The 15,327-nt window shown below is 38.7% G+C and overlaps 1 protein-coding gene across 1 annotated transcript in view; it reads left to right on the forward strand.

Moving 5' to 3' along the window:
* Positions 1-15,327, forward strand: part of SNED1 (sushi, nidogen and EGF like domains 1) — a 1,598,911-nt gene that overhangs the window by 1,037,282 nt on the left and 546,302 nt on the right. Inside the window, exon 19 of the mRNA XM_044070335.1 lies at positions 3,557-3,670. Within this exon, the coding sequence (XP_043926270.1) occupies positions 3,557-3,670 (114 nt within the window). The remainder of the gene's footprint in view (positions 1-3,556; positions 3,671-15,327) is intronic.

Consider the following 15,327-nt stretch of genomic DNA (forward strand, 5'->3'; position numbering starts at 1 on the left):
TTCATCCTAAATGCAACATCTGCAGCATTAAAAAAAGTTGCACCTGTTATCAAATAGCACTCCCTGGAGTTTTGTTTGAGATACGACAGAAATCATGGTATTTCCTATAGAAGTGATATAGAAGGCGGGGGGGGGGCTGTTATTGTTGTGGGATGGAATAGCATAAGTTTGGTTTTGTTTGAGATGAGGATGAGCTGAGATTTAGAAAGCCATGATTCTACTTCAGACTTCAGTTATAGCTTAAAGTTGTTGAAATGAAGTAGCAGCACATATAAGGGTAGAATCATCTGCATATTGTACAAGGAAGGCAAGGTTAGTAGCATTCTGCAGATTTTTAGTAAAGATCATGAAGAGAAAGAGGCCTAGTTTAGAGCCTTGATATACACCCATGGTAACACAGAGTAGAGGAGGAAAGTCATGTTGCCATTTTACAGCTTGCTGGTGACCAGTTAGGTAATATTAGAACCAAGAAAGCGCTGAGTGGCCAAGTTTTAGATCAGAGAGTACAGATAGTAGTTTTTGGTGTGAGACAATATCAAATGCCTTAGACAGGCATAAGAAGCTAAATAGAACTAGTTTGCTTTTGTTCCTGTGTTGATTGATGGTGTTAAAGCTCATAAGGCAAGTGTGGTGCTGTGGTTGGGGCAAAATCCATGCTGTGAGTCAGCTAGTAGGTTGTTAGCTAAGAGATAGTCCAAAAGGTGTGAGTGTATACATGTTTCTAGTATTTTGGATAGTGGGGATAAAATAGCTATAGGCCTATAATTGGATAGTTCAGGTGAGTTACCTCCCTTGTGTAAGGGGATTATGTATGACATTTTCCAGATAGCAGCAACTTGGTTTTCAGAGATGGACCAGTTGATGGAAATGGAGATGGGTTAGGAGATGGCTTCTGATAAAAGTTTAAGATACTCGGCTGTTAAGTTATTCGCTGCTAAGGTAGTTGGCTTATGTTTTTTAAGAAATTTTTTAATGGTGTCTGGTATTCTGATTTGATGTTCTTTTGTTTCAAATCTGGCAACAAGCAGTTTGTTTAAGATAGTTAGTGCATTGTCTGAGTAGGTAGGTTGGAAGGTGGTCACTGAGGCTATCAGGAGGACAGCCATAAAGGGGAGAATGGGAGAGTTTGTTAGCTACAATCCAGTCAGGGGTGGATTGTCTATTTGTTTTATTATCTAGTCAGGTTGATGCATGGATAATCTGGGTGAAACCATGTAGGTTAATGTGGTTGGTAGGGTTTTCTGTGTTACAGGTGAGCCAATCAGTATTAAAGTCATCCATGATAATAGTTTCATAAGGCAGGAATATTAATGCCCAGAGAAGGATATGCTCAGTAGTAGCAAAGTTATTTCCTGGTGGAATATAGGTGCCTGGAATGATTAATTGTTTGTAGGAATTAAATTTGAGTTTAGTAAAAAGTAAAAAGTTTAGTAATTAGTATGTCATTATTACTGAAATCTGGGATGTTTAGATCTAGGGGTTCTAATATGAGGTTATTTTTATATAACATGGCTATTCCACCTCCTCTTTTATTCTTTCTGTCTAAACTATGAATGTTATAAATGGGAATGATTTAATTGTCCTTAATGTCAGGCTTCAGCCAAGTTTCTGTTAATAGAGCAGTGTCTAGTGAGTAAAATGAGAGGGTGGCATGGAGTTCCTGTATTTTGTTAACCACCTCTGAGATTCATATTTAGGAGTAGAAGATGTAAAATGAATATGGTTTGGGGGTATAAAATGGATGTGATACAGGAGTGATACAGCTTAGTTTTGGGGCCAGGATTTGAGTGGATGTCACTGCAAATTTGAAGTCGGGAAGCTACAATTGTGAGTGCATTGAGGAGTTTAGTTATGAGCTTATTATATTTAAGGGAGATGAGAGGTGCGGTGTGTAGAGGAAGAATGGTATAGGTGGCTCGATCACTGTCTGCAGAATTGTATAGTCAGATGATATCTCAAAGTTTGTGGGCTTTATTTGACATGGATGAGGGAAAGGAATAGTATGAGAGGGGAATCTAATGTATAGTTGGGGATGGTAAGAGGGTAGCCAATCAGCTAGTGAGAGAAGTAAGACTGATGCAGTATATAAAAGGAACATCTTATTATAGAACTGTGTCTATATTATAGAACAGAAATAGGCTTTAAAAAGAAATAATATGGAGAGTTATAGTTAGCATGTATAATAGGTGAGTGGAATGAGTTTGTAGTTGGTTAGGGTATATAATAGGTGAGAGATGTGAATTTGAATGGACAAGGGAAATAAACTGAACTTAATTAGTAACAGATAGGGTTGTGTTGTAAGTAGTGATATTGAGAGACAGTGCTGTTTGATTTGGTATATTTAAATTGAGGAAGTGGCAAGTCTAAAATAAATGTAGGTATAGTGGGTATGGGTGGGAATTGGTGGTAGGGTAGGGGAGCAGAGTGAGCCTGAGCAGAGAAAGGGTGAACAGAGTGAGCAAGACCTGATCAGACCTTGTATCAAATACAATCTAAAAAAGATTAGAGCAGGAGGTAGATACACAGTTCTTTCAAACACATTTGAACTCGAGTACGAGGAAAAGTAAGAACAATGAAATGCCAGACACAGCCTGTTAGTTCATTGTGCAGGTAGGGATAGCAGCAAGACAGACTACTCTCAAGTAGAGCTATTTGTAATTTTCGGCCAGGAATGTTTATTTCTAAGTTGCATTCCACTAATGCCAGAGTAGTTATAGCTTATAAGATAGGTATTTAAATAACGTGTGATTTAGAGGTGTGAGCAACAAAACATAAGCATAATACAACTCGGGCCAGTATACATGAATAACTGTAAACTGGTGTTGAATGTTCCATGCAAGTGTTTGTATGCTATCTTATCCATTATGGGGAGTAGCATACACAATAATTTATCCTTTCATATAACCAAACCGATACTATCTAAGCTTTCATGCACCACTTCAGTTTCTAAGGATTGCATTTTGTTTAACACAAACATGCTGAATGTCTCATCTCCAGTAGTAAAAGTTTGTATTATCAATATCCACACAGCACATACTTGTTTGTTAAAAGGTTCATCCTAAATGTAACATTTGCAGCATTAAAAAAGTTACACCTGTGGAAGTAACACACAAAGGAAAAAAGGTATAAGAGAGCCTGCAAATAAGGCAGCTCTGTCTAGCGTTATATAAAAAAAAATTAAAATATATAGAGAGAGAGAGAGAGAGAGAGATATTCATTTTAGTTACTTTATTTAACATATGCACAGTGAAATGTTATACATGTTGCTTGGATATATAAAATAGTTATTTGTACATCCATCCCTCATATACATACAGTAGCTGTCTGGCTGTCTAATCACTTTCACTGTCAAACCAAATTTGGAAAGGGGACTCACCTGTCAGTAGGTAAGCTGGCATTTTGTAATAAGGCAGCTGTTGGCAATACTGAAGTTATCCACATGAAGCTGAGTAACAAAGAAAGATTAAAGCTCAGTGTGGGAAAAATGTAAGGAATAGGATGATAAACTGAAAGCTACTTAAAATTAATTCAGTCTTTCTGCTTTTGTCATTTGCAGAACTGAATGAGTGTTTGTCTGATCCATGTAAGAATGGTGGAACATGTGAGGATTCTCCTGGAGCTTACACCTGCCTCTGTCCTGTTGCATTCACCGGCCTCCAGTGTGAAACAGGTATTTGAATAGAAAGTAGGTTAAGTGATGATAGTATTCCATCCCTTTACTATGTTGACTTTCTCACTCTGACATAGAATTATCCTCTTCTGTTCAGTCAACTCCAATGCACTTAGCCAGGTGCATTACTTATTATTTTTGACAATACAATAACCCCACTAAGCCTGGTGCCTTTTTTACAAAGGAGACCAGGATTAGTTCACCAATGAAGACTCGTTGTGTTGTCCTTTATTATTACTAGTAGTAGTTGTAGTAGTTAGTACTATTACTACTGCTGTTATCAATATTATTTCTTATCCACATATGCAGACTAACTGATAAACACTATTACAGTGGCATGGTCAGCTTTCCCTGTATTTACACTGATGCATAATTTAGTTAGTTAGTTAGTTAGTTAGTTAGTTAGTTAGTTAGTTAGTTAGTTAGTTAGTTAGTTAGTTAGTTGTGCATTCATTCAGTCAGATGCACTGATGTATCTCCAAACTATGTCAATCAGTATAAACACCAATGCAAATACAATAATGTACTACAAAGTAGTATAACTTTTACACAGTAGTTTGTGGCAGCAAACAGTTTATAACGAGAAATCAGTAGTCATATGAGCAACCAGTTAATACATCAGAACGGAATATTATAAGCAGAAACAAATACAGGAGAGATTACGTAAAATGGCTGCACATTCCACTGTATCAGTGGAAGTCACTGAAAAAGCTACCTTCATATTTATGTTACTCAAGAATAAGAGGTACCAGATGCAGGGGATTTAGTTGGTCCAGTCATGTTATCTTCTGTGAGATAACTTCTGGCCTCCTAAGGTACATGCAAACAATGAGTAAATCAGATTTGCTAGGAAGAAAAGAAGATGTATCCATACACACAGTACCATTCATATGAGCAGCAATGTTTTCCATAGCTAAACAAGTGCATGTTTTCCCAACGCTGAGGGAAGAGCAAGTGTCCTACACAGGCTAATGACTGTCGGACTCCACAAAACAGCAGCAGAACACAAGACCATCTCTCATGGTTTCTTATGGATTTCAAGATTAGGATCATTACCGGATTCAAATCATGACTAAATTGTAACGTTCTTTTGTAGTGTTTATACATTTAAAGAAATGCTACATCCAAAAGACAAATTGTATTCTAAAAAGTACTTTTAGCTTCCCTTTAATTGCAAAACCATGAATATAATATACAATGAAAGCAACTCTTAAAAATCATTCCCTCTGTTTTATACTTGATGGTTGTTCTGTTCATCTGCATAAAAATGTATAGGTTTCACCAGGACACTTGTACATTTTTTCAAATGTCTATCACAGCCAGTGATATGTAACTGCCCCAGTGGTAGGAAATTCCTGTTTCTGTTTGACTTGTGAAGAAACATATTTTCTTTTATTTTTCTTATGCTTTATTTCACAGCGGCAAGGAAAGATGAATGTATTTCAACTATGTATTACATGAGTAAATAGTTACTGGATTAAGCCACCAATTCTAGATACAGAACTAAAGATGTCTTAAATCTGGGTATTTGGGTGTGTGTAATAAGTCACACATGAGCAGCATCACATTTCAGACATAGGATGGTATAGAGCTATAGGTATGAGACTGAAAAAGCAACAACTTCAAGTTAACCATTCAGATGTATCTGAAAAAGAAAACTCTTCCCATTACAACTTACTTGTTTGCATTTTAATCCAGTCCCAGAAGTGCCAAGTACAAGAAAAATATTTACATATTACATTCTTGGTTTTCCATCAGCATTTGATTTTAGTCTCCTTACACACCATTTGTGAGAAGTGTAGCCAGGACTTTTTGAAATTTTACACCAGTTGTTCATCACCTTAAAGAATGTAGTCCTTCCATGAGTGGCTCCCATCACCACCCCTGTTGTAGCATTCAATGTTTTCTGAAACTATGATGTATCATTAAGTCAAAAAACATTGTTACAGATGTACAGAGCAACCAAACAGAAGAGGCATTCATACAAGAGGTCTTGTCACCATTACAGTTTACTAGAGACTGCAGGACTGGCAGTGTCACATGATAAACAGTTACCACTATGCTGGGATCCCATAAAGTGGGATATTGCAATTACTGTAACTTCTCATATTGCCATATGTGACACACCCCATCCTCCACCTGGGGTACTATATGTTTCTGGAGAGCATAATATTTCAGCTATATCAAAAAAGAAAAACCCTAAAATAACAAACTTAAACAAAGCAATATACCCTTCTGGCATTCTGAAAAAAAAATCTGTCTTAATAAAATAAATCATGGTAAATATTCCAGGGCTTTTTAAATTGAATTTCTAAATTATAGTAAAACATATGCCTCCAACAAAAATATAAGCATAACCAGAGACATTTTTTTGCTTTCAGTGCTGTCTATATTTATATTCAAAGACAGCAGGCACAGCTGCTGTTGTTTATAACAGAGCATGTGCTAAATTCACAAGCATTACCACTGTTTTGATATAGAAAGCAGAGACATTTGACTTTCTTTTTCAACATACATTACATTTCCCACTCTCAACAGAAGTTGCATGTCCATCCCTAAACACTGGATAGAATATAGCTTGAATGACTGTCACTGCAAAGTGCCCAGAAAAGCTTGCATTCAGTACATGTGTGTAAGAGATGATGCCTCAGTCATCTTTTAGTCAGCTTCCTTGGTAAGGGTAAAGCACTGACTATGATCTAGGTGACCCGGGCTCAGTTAGAGGTTCAGGCATCTGTTGGAGTTGTCATGGACAGGTTGGGCATACAGCTTCCATGGTAAGGATAAAGCACTGACTATGATGCAGGTGACCCAGGCTCATTTAGAGGCTCAGGCATTTACTGGACTTGTCAATGGACAGGGTGGGCATACAGCTTCCTTGGTAAGGGTAAAGCACTGATTATGATGCAGGTGACCAGGGCTCAGTTAGAGGCTCAGGCATCAATTGGAGCTGTAATGGACAGGGTGGGCATACCCATCCTTTGGAGGAGAGGAGGGGGCAGACCAGGACAGTCCAATGACACAGCCTCTCAGGGGAGTGGTGGTGACACAAGGGATGTCTTGAGGTGGGTGTTCATCCAGAAAGTCATATAAGATGCAACCATCTTTGTGGGTATATAGGAATATGAGCTCATGGTAGGACATGGTGGTTTTCTTGGTGATGTAGATCACACACTTCATACCCAAGGCAGGGGTTGCAACCTATAACTTTATGTCCTCACTGTCAAGATGCTACCAAGAGCACAAACCACCATCATAGTTGCATGAATGATGGCACTCTGGATAGTTGTTGCCCCATGCTGGAAATAACTAGTGAGGGGAAATGAATGCATTGTAGTCCAGTTGGTGCAGAATCAATAGTCAGCTGGCACAGTGCCAAAAAGCACACAGAAAAGATTTTCAATCCCTGAGAAGTCACAAAGTATTCTCATGGCTGCATGAAAAATGGCCACTCTGGATGGCTTTTGTCTCCATTTTGAGAATGCCCACTATGAGAGAATTATTGTGCTTAGTCCAGTTAGACAGACTTAATAGACGACATGCATGGGGGGCAAAAGCATATAGAAAAAATATCTCCACTGTCCTTTGACATTTCTAAGTAAAATACATGGGTGTTATACTTGGACTCTCAGATACAGAATCACAACTGAGAATTCCATTTCTTCCTTAAGACTTTACACTCAACTCAACAATGAAGTTGGCTAAACCATTTTGCCATTGTCAGTAGGAGGAATTTTGGATCTTGCTTCTTTTTAGTAACTTTTGATAGCATTTCAGTAGAGCAATATGTGTATATTTTTTTACTTGGGATTTAATGTCAGCTTGATACAAGTATGTTTTGGGCATGTTTTATATTCCTCATTCTGAGGAGACGTCAATGCCCATAATTTAACATTAAGTGAATGTAATGCTGTTTGATACAAAGTTTGCCAATGACTACAAGCTAGGGGCAATCACTGAATCACCCATCGATGTAGATATACTTCAGGAGGATCTAGATCAAACAAATGATTGGTGCCAGAACAATGGGCTAAAACTAAATATGTAAAAATGCATTATCACACCCTTTGGAAAGTCAAATTCCCTTGCAAGTTACATCATCAGTAGCACAGTCCTAAGAGTAGACTCAGGTGAGAGATCTAGGTACACAGATAGATTGTAACGTGAACTTTGAATGACATGTGTCAGCAGTGGTGAGGTAGTCCTCCTATGTGCACAACTTATAAGTAAAGCTATTGGATCTAGGATCCTAGGAAATTATAATCCTGCTGTACTCAGCCCTCATTAGACCAATAATCGAGTACAATGTATCATTTGGCATGTACTTGACTAGGCACTTACAGCAGCTGGAATGACCTCAGAGGCTTCTCACAAAGAAAATACAGGGTGTAAACAACATGTCCCATGCAGATACACTAGAAGCCCTATCTCTTTACTCTGTTTCCTACTGACTATTAAGGGATGACCTATGCTGGACCTACAAGGCACTCACAAATCCAGCCCTGATGGAGCTGCTACAGATCTGCAAGTCAAACAGCATGAGGGTTAAGCGATCTAGGGATCTAAACTTAGTCAGCAACTCAAACAAAACATGCTGGAGGGACAGATATGTATCTCAGAGATTGCCCTTTCTTTGGAAAAGGCTTCTTATTCAGGTTAAGCAGAGACCTTCCCTATCCCTCTTCAAATCCAATTTGTATCAATGGATAGGGAATTGCAAATTTGCACCTGGGGTAGTACCTATGTTCCTTATGGACAGGAGAAGTCTGTAAGATACTCAAGGAATAAGCACAAGCCCATGCCATCCTCTTGTCCCTAGAGGCCATATATTGAGTAAAATCAGGCTTGTAAGGGCTGTTAACCTTAGCCTAGTAATCTATGTACATTTTGATAGCTACTTTTGAATGTTGCAATTCTGAAACAGTCTGACTTCTTGTAGTAAGATTTTTTGAACAACATATTTGGACATTTAGTTATAAGAAGCTCTTATGTTCAGTTTTCAGGCACTAAGGTAATAGAACAGTTGACCCCATGAAAAAAAATATATGTGCAGGCTTGCGGTTATCCAAGTCTAATAAACATTGTTAGGTTGTCAGATTGTTAAGTTTGAAAAACACACAATAGATATATTGTGCAGCTGAAATAACAGAATGATAATTCTGAAATTATGAAAGCTAAAACGTAAAAAGAGAGCTAAAGCAAAACAATGTTCTAAGCTTGTTTCCTGCCTTTCCTGTAACTAGTCTAGTCCAGATACAGATTTGCTGTATCCAGGACTGTTTTATAAATTTCTGAATCCCCCAGATGTTTCTGTGTTGGAGGAAAGCCTTCTAGCTTATCAGTGGGAGTGGTGAACACTAGGTAGCCTATCTATCACAAAAGGAGTGGTTTCTAGCCTAGAAATTGTAGTTTATTGGCCGTTTGGGCAGTTTTTCCATCCCTTTCAACTTTCTGGTTTAAAAGCACGGGTTTGCACACAGCACAGTGGTGCTCAGCTGAGGTAAACTTTTACCGGTGCCAGAAAGTGTGCTCTTCAATTTTTCCCTTAGAAAGTGCTTGTTCTTTTACTTGTTGTATTTCAATTAGCTTAATCGACTAGCACATTAAGAGGCTTTAGTAGCATTTATTGTAGCACACTTAGGTGCTATCAGCACTAACTGTTCCTACGCAGTAACAGCACCAGTACTTATTAGTTATGACCACCCCTCCTGGTATGATTGTAGGGCAATTTCCTGTGCTTTCTCCTGCTAGCCTGGTGCACTTGAGCATTCTGAGACAGTGTGGCAACTGTCTCATGTACACAAACAACCCTCTCCTCTTACCTCCCAACACTCATACATTTGAGAGATGCACTTATATCACTAAACTGGAAGCAGTGCACTCTCCAGCCAAGACCAGACTTGCTGGTCAAGACGATAAAGTCAAAGCTTGCAACTCACTACATGGAACACACAGCCTTCCAAAACTTCAATCATAGCAACTCACACATAGAAACACAAACCATACACCCACCTTTGTGGAGGCTCTCAATAAAAATTTACCCAAACAACAGAGACCCCCAAGACAGAAATGCATTCAACCACCACATCACAACACCAACCTCAGAACACATAGCTCACCACCACATTGTGCCCCTCAATTTAAGCCCTTAAGGCAGAACACTTTGCCCAATGTACTAATCATAGGATACTCAATTGTGAGGTACATTCATCTCCCACTCACTAGGTTGAATGAGCAGAAGGTGATAGTCAGTTGTCTATCAGGTTCCAGGATCCGCCACATAGCACATGTACTCAGCTCACTCCACAACAAGTACAAATATGACTCTGTCATTGTCCATGTGGATGTGAATGACCTGAGACATACCTCCCTGGACTACATGAAAAGAGATGTGATGGAACTCTCAGATTATGTGGCCCAGGCAGGTATGACCCTAGCCCTGAGCAGTATTCTACCATCATCCAGAGTTATACCACAGTATGATCAGAAAGTGATAGACTTCAACAACTGGCTAAGTTTCTGGTGTCATTGTAAGGGGATCCAGTATCTGTCTGCCTGGGACGACATGGTCGACAGACCTCGATGCTTTCCCAGAGACAGCCTGCATCTGTCACTCCTGGGATTCCAGCTACTGGCTAAGGCTCTTGCCACCCCTATAGTGCCTTTTTTAGGCAGTGTTCCAAAGACCAAAATTCAACCATAACAGCTACAAACAAATGCAATCTGAGGGTCATGCTGCTCAATGCTAAAAGTCTAAATCTCAAGATGCACTCGTTCGAAGCTCTCCTCAAAATGGAGAATGTCGACATCTGTGCTGTAATGGAGATCTGGTATAAAGAGGCAGCAAGCACCCCTGCATTCCCAGGCTACAACTCATTCCATACCTTTCAGCCCCAGAATATGACGGGAGGGTCCAAAGGCGGTCGTGTCTCCATATTTATAAAGGATACACGCACCTCTAGACTGGTAGCCCACAATAATTCCTCCAAGATACTTCAGGTACAACTAACACTGGGTAAGATGGCAGTACAAGTCATAGCCTGTTACAGAACCCCAACCATGTCCCTTGACTCTCACTCCTACTTCCTAAGCACTCTGGAATCTGTCATGGTCCAGCCCAATACTCTCATACTGGGTGACTTCAACTACCCTTCCATCAACTGGGAAAACTATTCTAGTACCAATGTACAGGCCCAACGCTTCCGGGAATTTATCAGTTCCAGTGCCCTGGACCAGCTCATTCTGACCCCCACTAGAGGAAGCAACATCCTCAACCTGGTGATCACCAACATAGGAGACCATTGCTCCACACCTGTAGTCAACACCTCCCTGGTTAAATCTGACTGCAAACTTATCACCATGGAATTCTTCATCTCACCTACACCCCTTGCTAAGGTGACCACCCTGAAAAACTTCTCCAAAGCTGACTTTGGGCTCCTAAAAAAACAGAGGTGGCTAACTTCCCAGCACCCATGCCAACGGAAAATAGCTGAATGACTGCTGAATCATACACCAAGTACGTTCACAAATGCATGGATCTTGCCATACCAAATAGAAAACAGAAATCCCAATGTCAAGACAAATCTTTATTCAGCAAGTAAAGCTTTCGGGTCCACACCCTTTCTCAATACTAAAACACATTATATTCAACTAAGTAATCTTTTAAAATAAGAGCAAAATTATCACATGACTACAGCCAGCCAATCATGTGGTAGTGTATAAAACACATAGTATAAGATATAAAATAAACAATGCCTAATAAATGTTATATAAATATACATTATACAATATAAGGAATACAATACATATATAATACTCTGTATAGAACAGTATAAACTTTCTTAAAAAATCCTAAAAATCTATAACATTTAATATTTAGTGTATTGCAGCTTTACCAACATGGGTTTTAGAGTTACAGCAGTGTTAAGACCAGGGGGAACATCTGCAGCAAATCGCAATATCCACTCATATTCCTTGGTCTCAAGCAAGTTATTTACATCACCCCCTCCCCCTGTAAAGATCTATGGGCTACATCTATTACTCTAAATTTAAACTTATGGCTATTGTCAGTGTTTCTAATGTGTTTACTTAATGCATTCTTATCAATGTTTCTCCGTATATCCGATTTATGTTCTATGATTCATTCCTTTAACTTTCTAGTGCTATATTCAGTGAAAGTTAAACATAGGACGTATAATCTAACTTATGAAGAATCATTATCACTGAAAGCTTTGCAGAATGATAAAATTTTAGTTATCAAACAAGCGGATAAGGGGGGTTCTGTGGTGATTATGGACCTTGATAGTTATATGGAGTCTATGACAGTGTTGCTGAGGGAAGGAAATACCTTTAAGCTTATTTCTCCTATGGAAGTTAAGAAATGTATAAGTGAAGTAAATATGCTAATCTATGATTTACAATTAACTGGGGATATAGACTTGGATTTATTTAAATGTATTTTACTGTACCTTGTCCCATAACACCACAACTATATGGACTACCTAAAATACATAAATCACTCCTTCACCCCCCCCCCCTCATGAGGCCTATAGTGTCTGGTAAAGGTTGGGTAGATGAGCCCATTTCTATATACCTGCAGAGGAAACTGAGTCAATTTTTACCTTGTAGAAATATTTTGAAAGACACTATAGATTTCATTTTGAAATTACGAACTTGGTATGACACCCTACAAGGAGAAGAAATACATCAGGGGGAATACTTATTGGTGACGTTGGACATAATGTCACAGTTTACAGTGTTTCCTAATGAGGATGGAATATAAGCTATAAGGGAATTCCTAGTCAGCAAGGATGTGATACCAGCAAGGGAGAGAGAAAATATTTGTGCGTTATGGGACATAGTTCTATCTAAAAATATTTTTTATTTGACAGTGAGTTTTATTTACAGTTGACTGGTGTAGCAATGGGGACATCTGTGGCCAATACGTATGCCAATCTATTTCTCCACCAGTGGGAGACTACTTATGTGTGCAGCACTTTGAATGATTTGAGTCAGAAGGTCTGTTTGTATCAACATTTTCTTGATGATTGTTTTATTATTTGGAAAGGAGCAATTGATGAATTACATGAATACACTGAATATTTGAACAGTACCACTACTTTCCTTAAATTTAAAATGGAATATTCTGCAAATGACATTGTGTTTCTGGACTTACAGTTAGTGTTGAAACATGGTGGCTTAGAGACCAGTATTCACAAGAAACAGGTACATGCAGGGAGGTACATTAATAGATGTAGCATGCATGCTCCGCATGTCTTTAAAGGAATAATGACAGCACAATTCAATAGGGTTAGTAGATTAAATACAGATGATTCTGTCTTTTTAACACAGTTAGAAGACCTGAAGAAGGAATTTTTATTAAGTGGTTATGATCAGCAACAGGTGTTAGAGATGAGTGAGAGAGTTATAAGGGAGAGAACATTGACACTTAAAACCATTTTTAGTGCCAAAGATGATTATGATAGTCCAAAAATGAATGTTACCTCAAGCATTGAAAAAATTAGATACATTATGACATATAATGCCAGAACCCCCCCTTGTGAAACAAATTATAGGGATAAACCTGGCTGATATTAATGGCTTCCCCTGAGATTAAGGAAATTCTGGGTGTAAAGCCATATTTTTCATACAAAAATTTAAGAAATCTGAAAAGCAAATTATGCTATAAAGACTTCAACTCTAAACATACACCCCTGTTAGAAATGAGGATTGGGACCTTTAATTGTAGGGTTTGCTCATGCTGTACTGATATTTTAGGTAAAGGCTGTGAAATCTTTAGACATCCGACCACAAATGTGACTTATAATTTTAAAATAACAGCAACTTGTACTAGTGTCAATGTGGTTTACTTTGCAACTTGTGTCCAGTGTCCTTCCTTCTATGTGGGTAAAACCACTAGAAAGTTAAAGGAATGAATCATAGGACATAAATCGGATATACGGAGAAACTTTGATAACAATGCATTAAGTAAACACATTAGAAGCACTGACAATAGCCATAAGTTTAAATTTAGAGTAATAGATGTAGCCCATAGATCTTTTCTTCTCCTTGTAGGGTGTCATACCAAGTTCGTAATTTTGAGACCAAGGAATATGAGTGGATATTGCGATTGGCTGCAGATGTTCCCTCTTGTCTTAACACTGCTGTAACCGTAAAACTCATTTTGGTAAAGCTGCAATACACTAAATATTAAATGTTTTAGATTTTTAGGATTTTTTAAGAAAGTTTATATTGTTCTATACAGAGTATTATATGTGTATTGTATTCCTTATATTGTATAATGTATATTTATATAACATTTATTAGACATTATTTATTTCATATCTTATACTAGGTGTTTTATACACTACCACATGATTGGCTGGCTGTAGTCATGCGATAGTTTTGCTCCTATTTTAAAAGCTTACTGAGTTGAATTTAATGTGTTTTAGTATTGAGAAAGGGTGTGGACCTGAAAGCTTTGCTTGCTGAATAAAGATTTGTCTTGACGTTGGGATTTCTGTTATCTATAGTTGTCACTCCGTATACAGTAAGGATCCTTGGCTGCATACCAAATAGAACCAAGACACTCTCCTCCAAAAAAAGGAAGCCAGTCTGGTGGTCCCTAATAAACCATCAATAAACTCTACAACAGAAGGAAGAAACTGTTGCAGAAAAAAATGAAGTCACAAGACTGGAAAAACTCCCTTATCAGACTCAACAAAAATTTGAGATCACTTATCAAATCCTCTAAAGACAGCTATGAAGGCAGAATTGTGGGTGACACCAAAAACAACCACAAGGCCTTCTATAGCTATGTCTGGAACCTCCAAGACAATGCCCAGATTTGCTCTGAGTTATTGCACAATAGTACCTCCTATACTAAGCCAACAGATATAGCCAACATACTGGCTGACAGATTCAGTGCCAACTTTACCCCTCCCCCCAAAGGCCCTATCATAATACCAGAAGAAAGCCTGGTACCCACCATTTCTGTGGCACAGGTAAAAGCTGCATTGTCCAAAGCCAAGAATGCAGGGTTCATGGGACCTAATAATATCCATGGCTACATCCTACATGAACTACAAAACAAACTGGCACCACACCTGTCTGCCCTGTTCAATCACAGCCTTACCTCAGGCATTGTCCCTAAAGAATGGCACACTGCTACAGTCATCCCTCTCCATAAAGGGGGAGCAATTACAGACCCTGGGAACTATCACCCCATTAGCCTAATGAGTCTGGTATGTAAAACTATGGAGTGCATCATCATGGACCTGCTTAACAAAGATACAGGCAATCTCCAAACTCTTGACCCCACACACATGTTCATCGTGTTTCACTGTTGCAGTCATTACTCTTGGGTTATCCTGCTGGCAGGCTACCCGCAGTCGGCCTGAATTCAAAAGTCTTGGTCCGGCATCGGTTGCTATCAGTGCACCAGGGGAATAAAAGATGCAGCCGACGCCATTTTCTTCAGTCTTTCTTGCCGCATGGTGCCCAAAGCAGAAGCCGTTCACAAGTGCTGGTCAGCCGACTCCTGAGATTTTCATGTTCGAATTTCAGATCTGAAGTCTTCATTTAAAGCTAAGTACCCCGTTGGGGAAACTTTTTTCTTGCTCCAGACCGATGTCAGAAAAAGTTAATAATTGTATTTC

This window comes from Protopterus annectens, chromosome 4.part1, assembly GCF_019279795.1.
Source record: "Protopterus annectens isolate FY-2018-M chromosome 4.part1, PAN1.0, whole genome shotgun sequence".
NCBI lineage: Eukaryota > Metazoa > Chordata > Ceratodontiformes > Protopteridae > Protopterus > Protopterus annectens.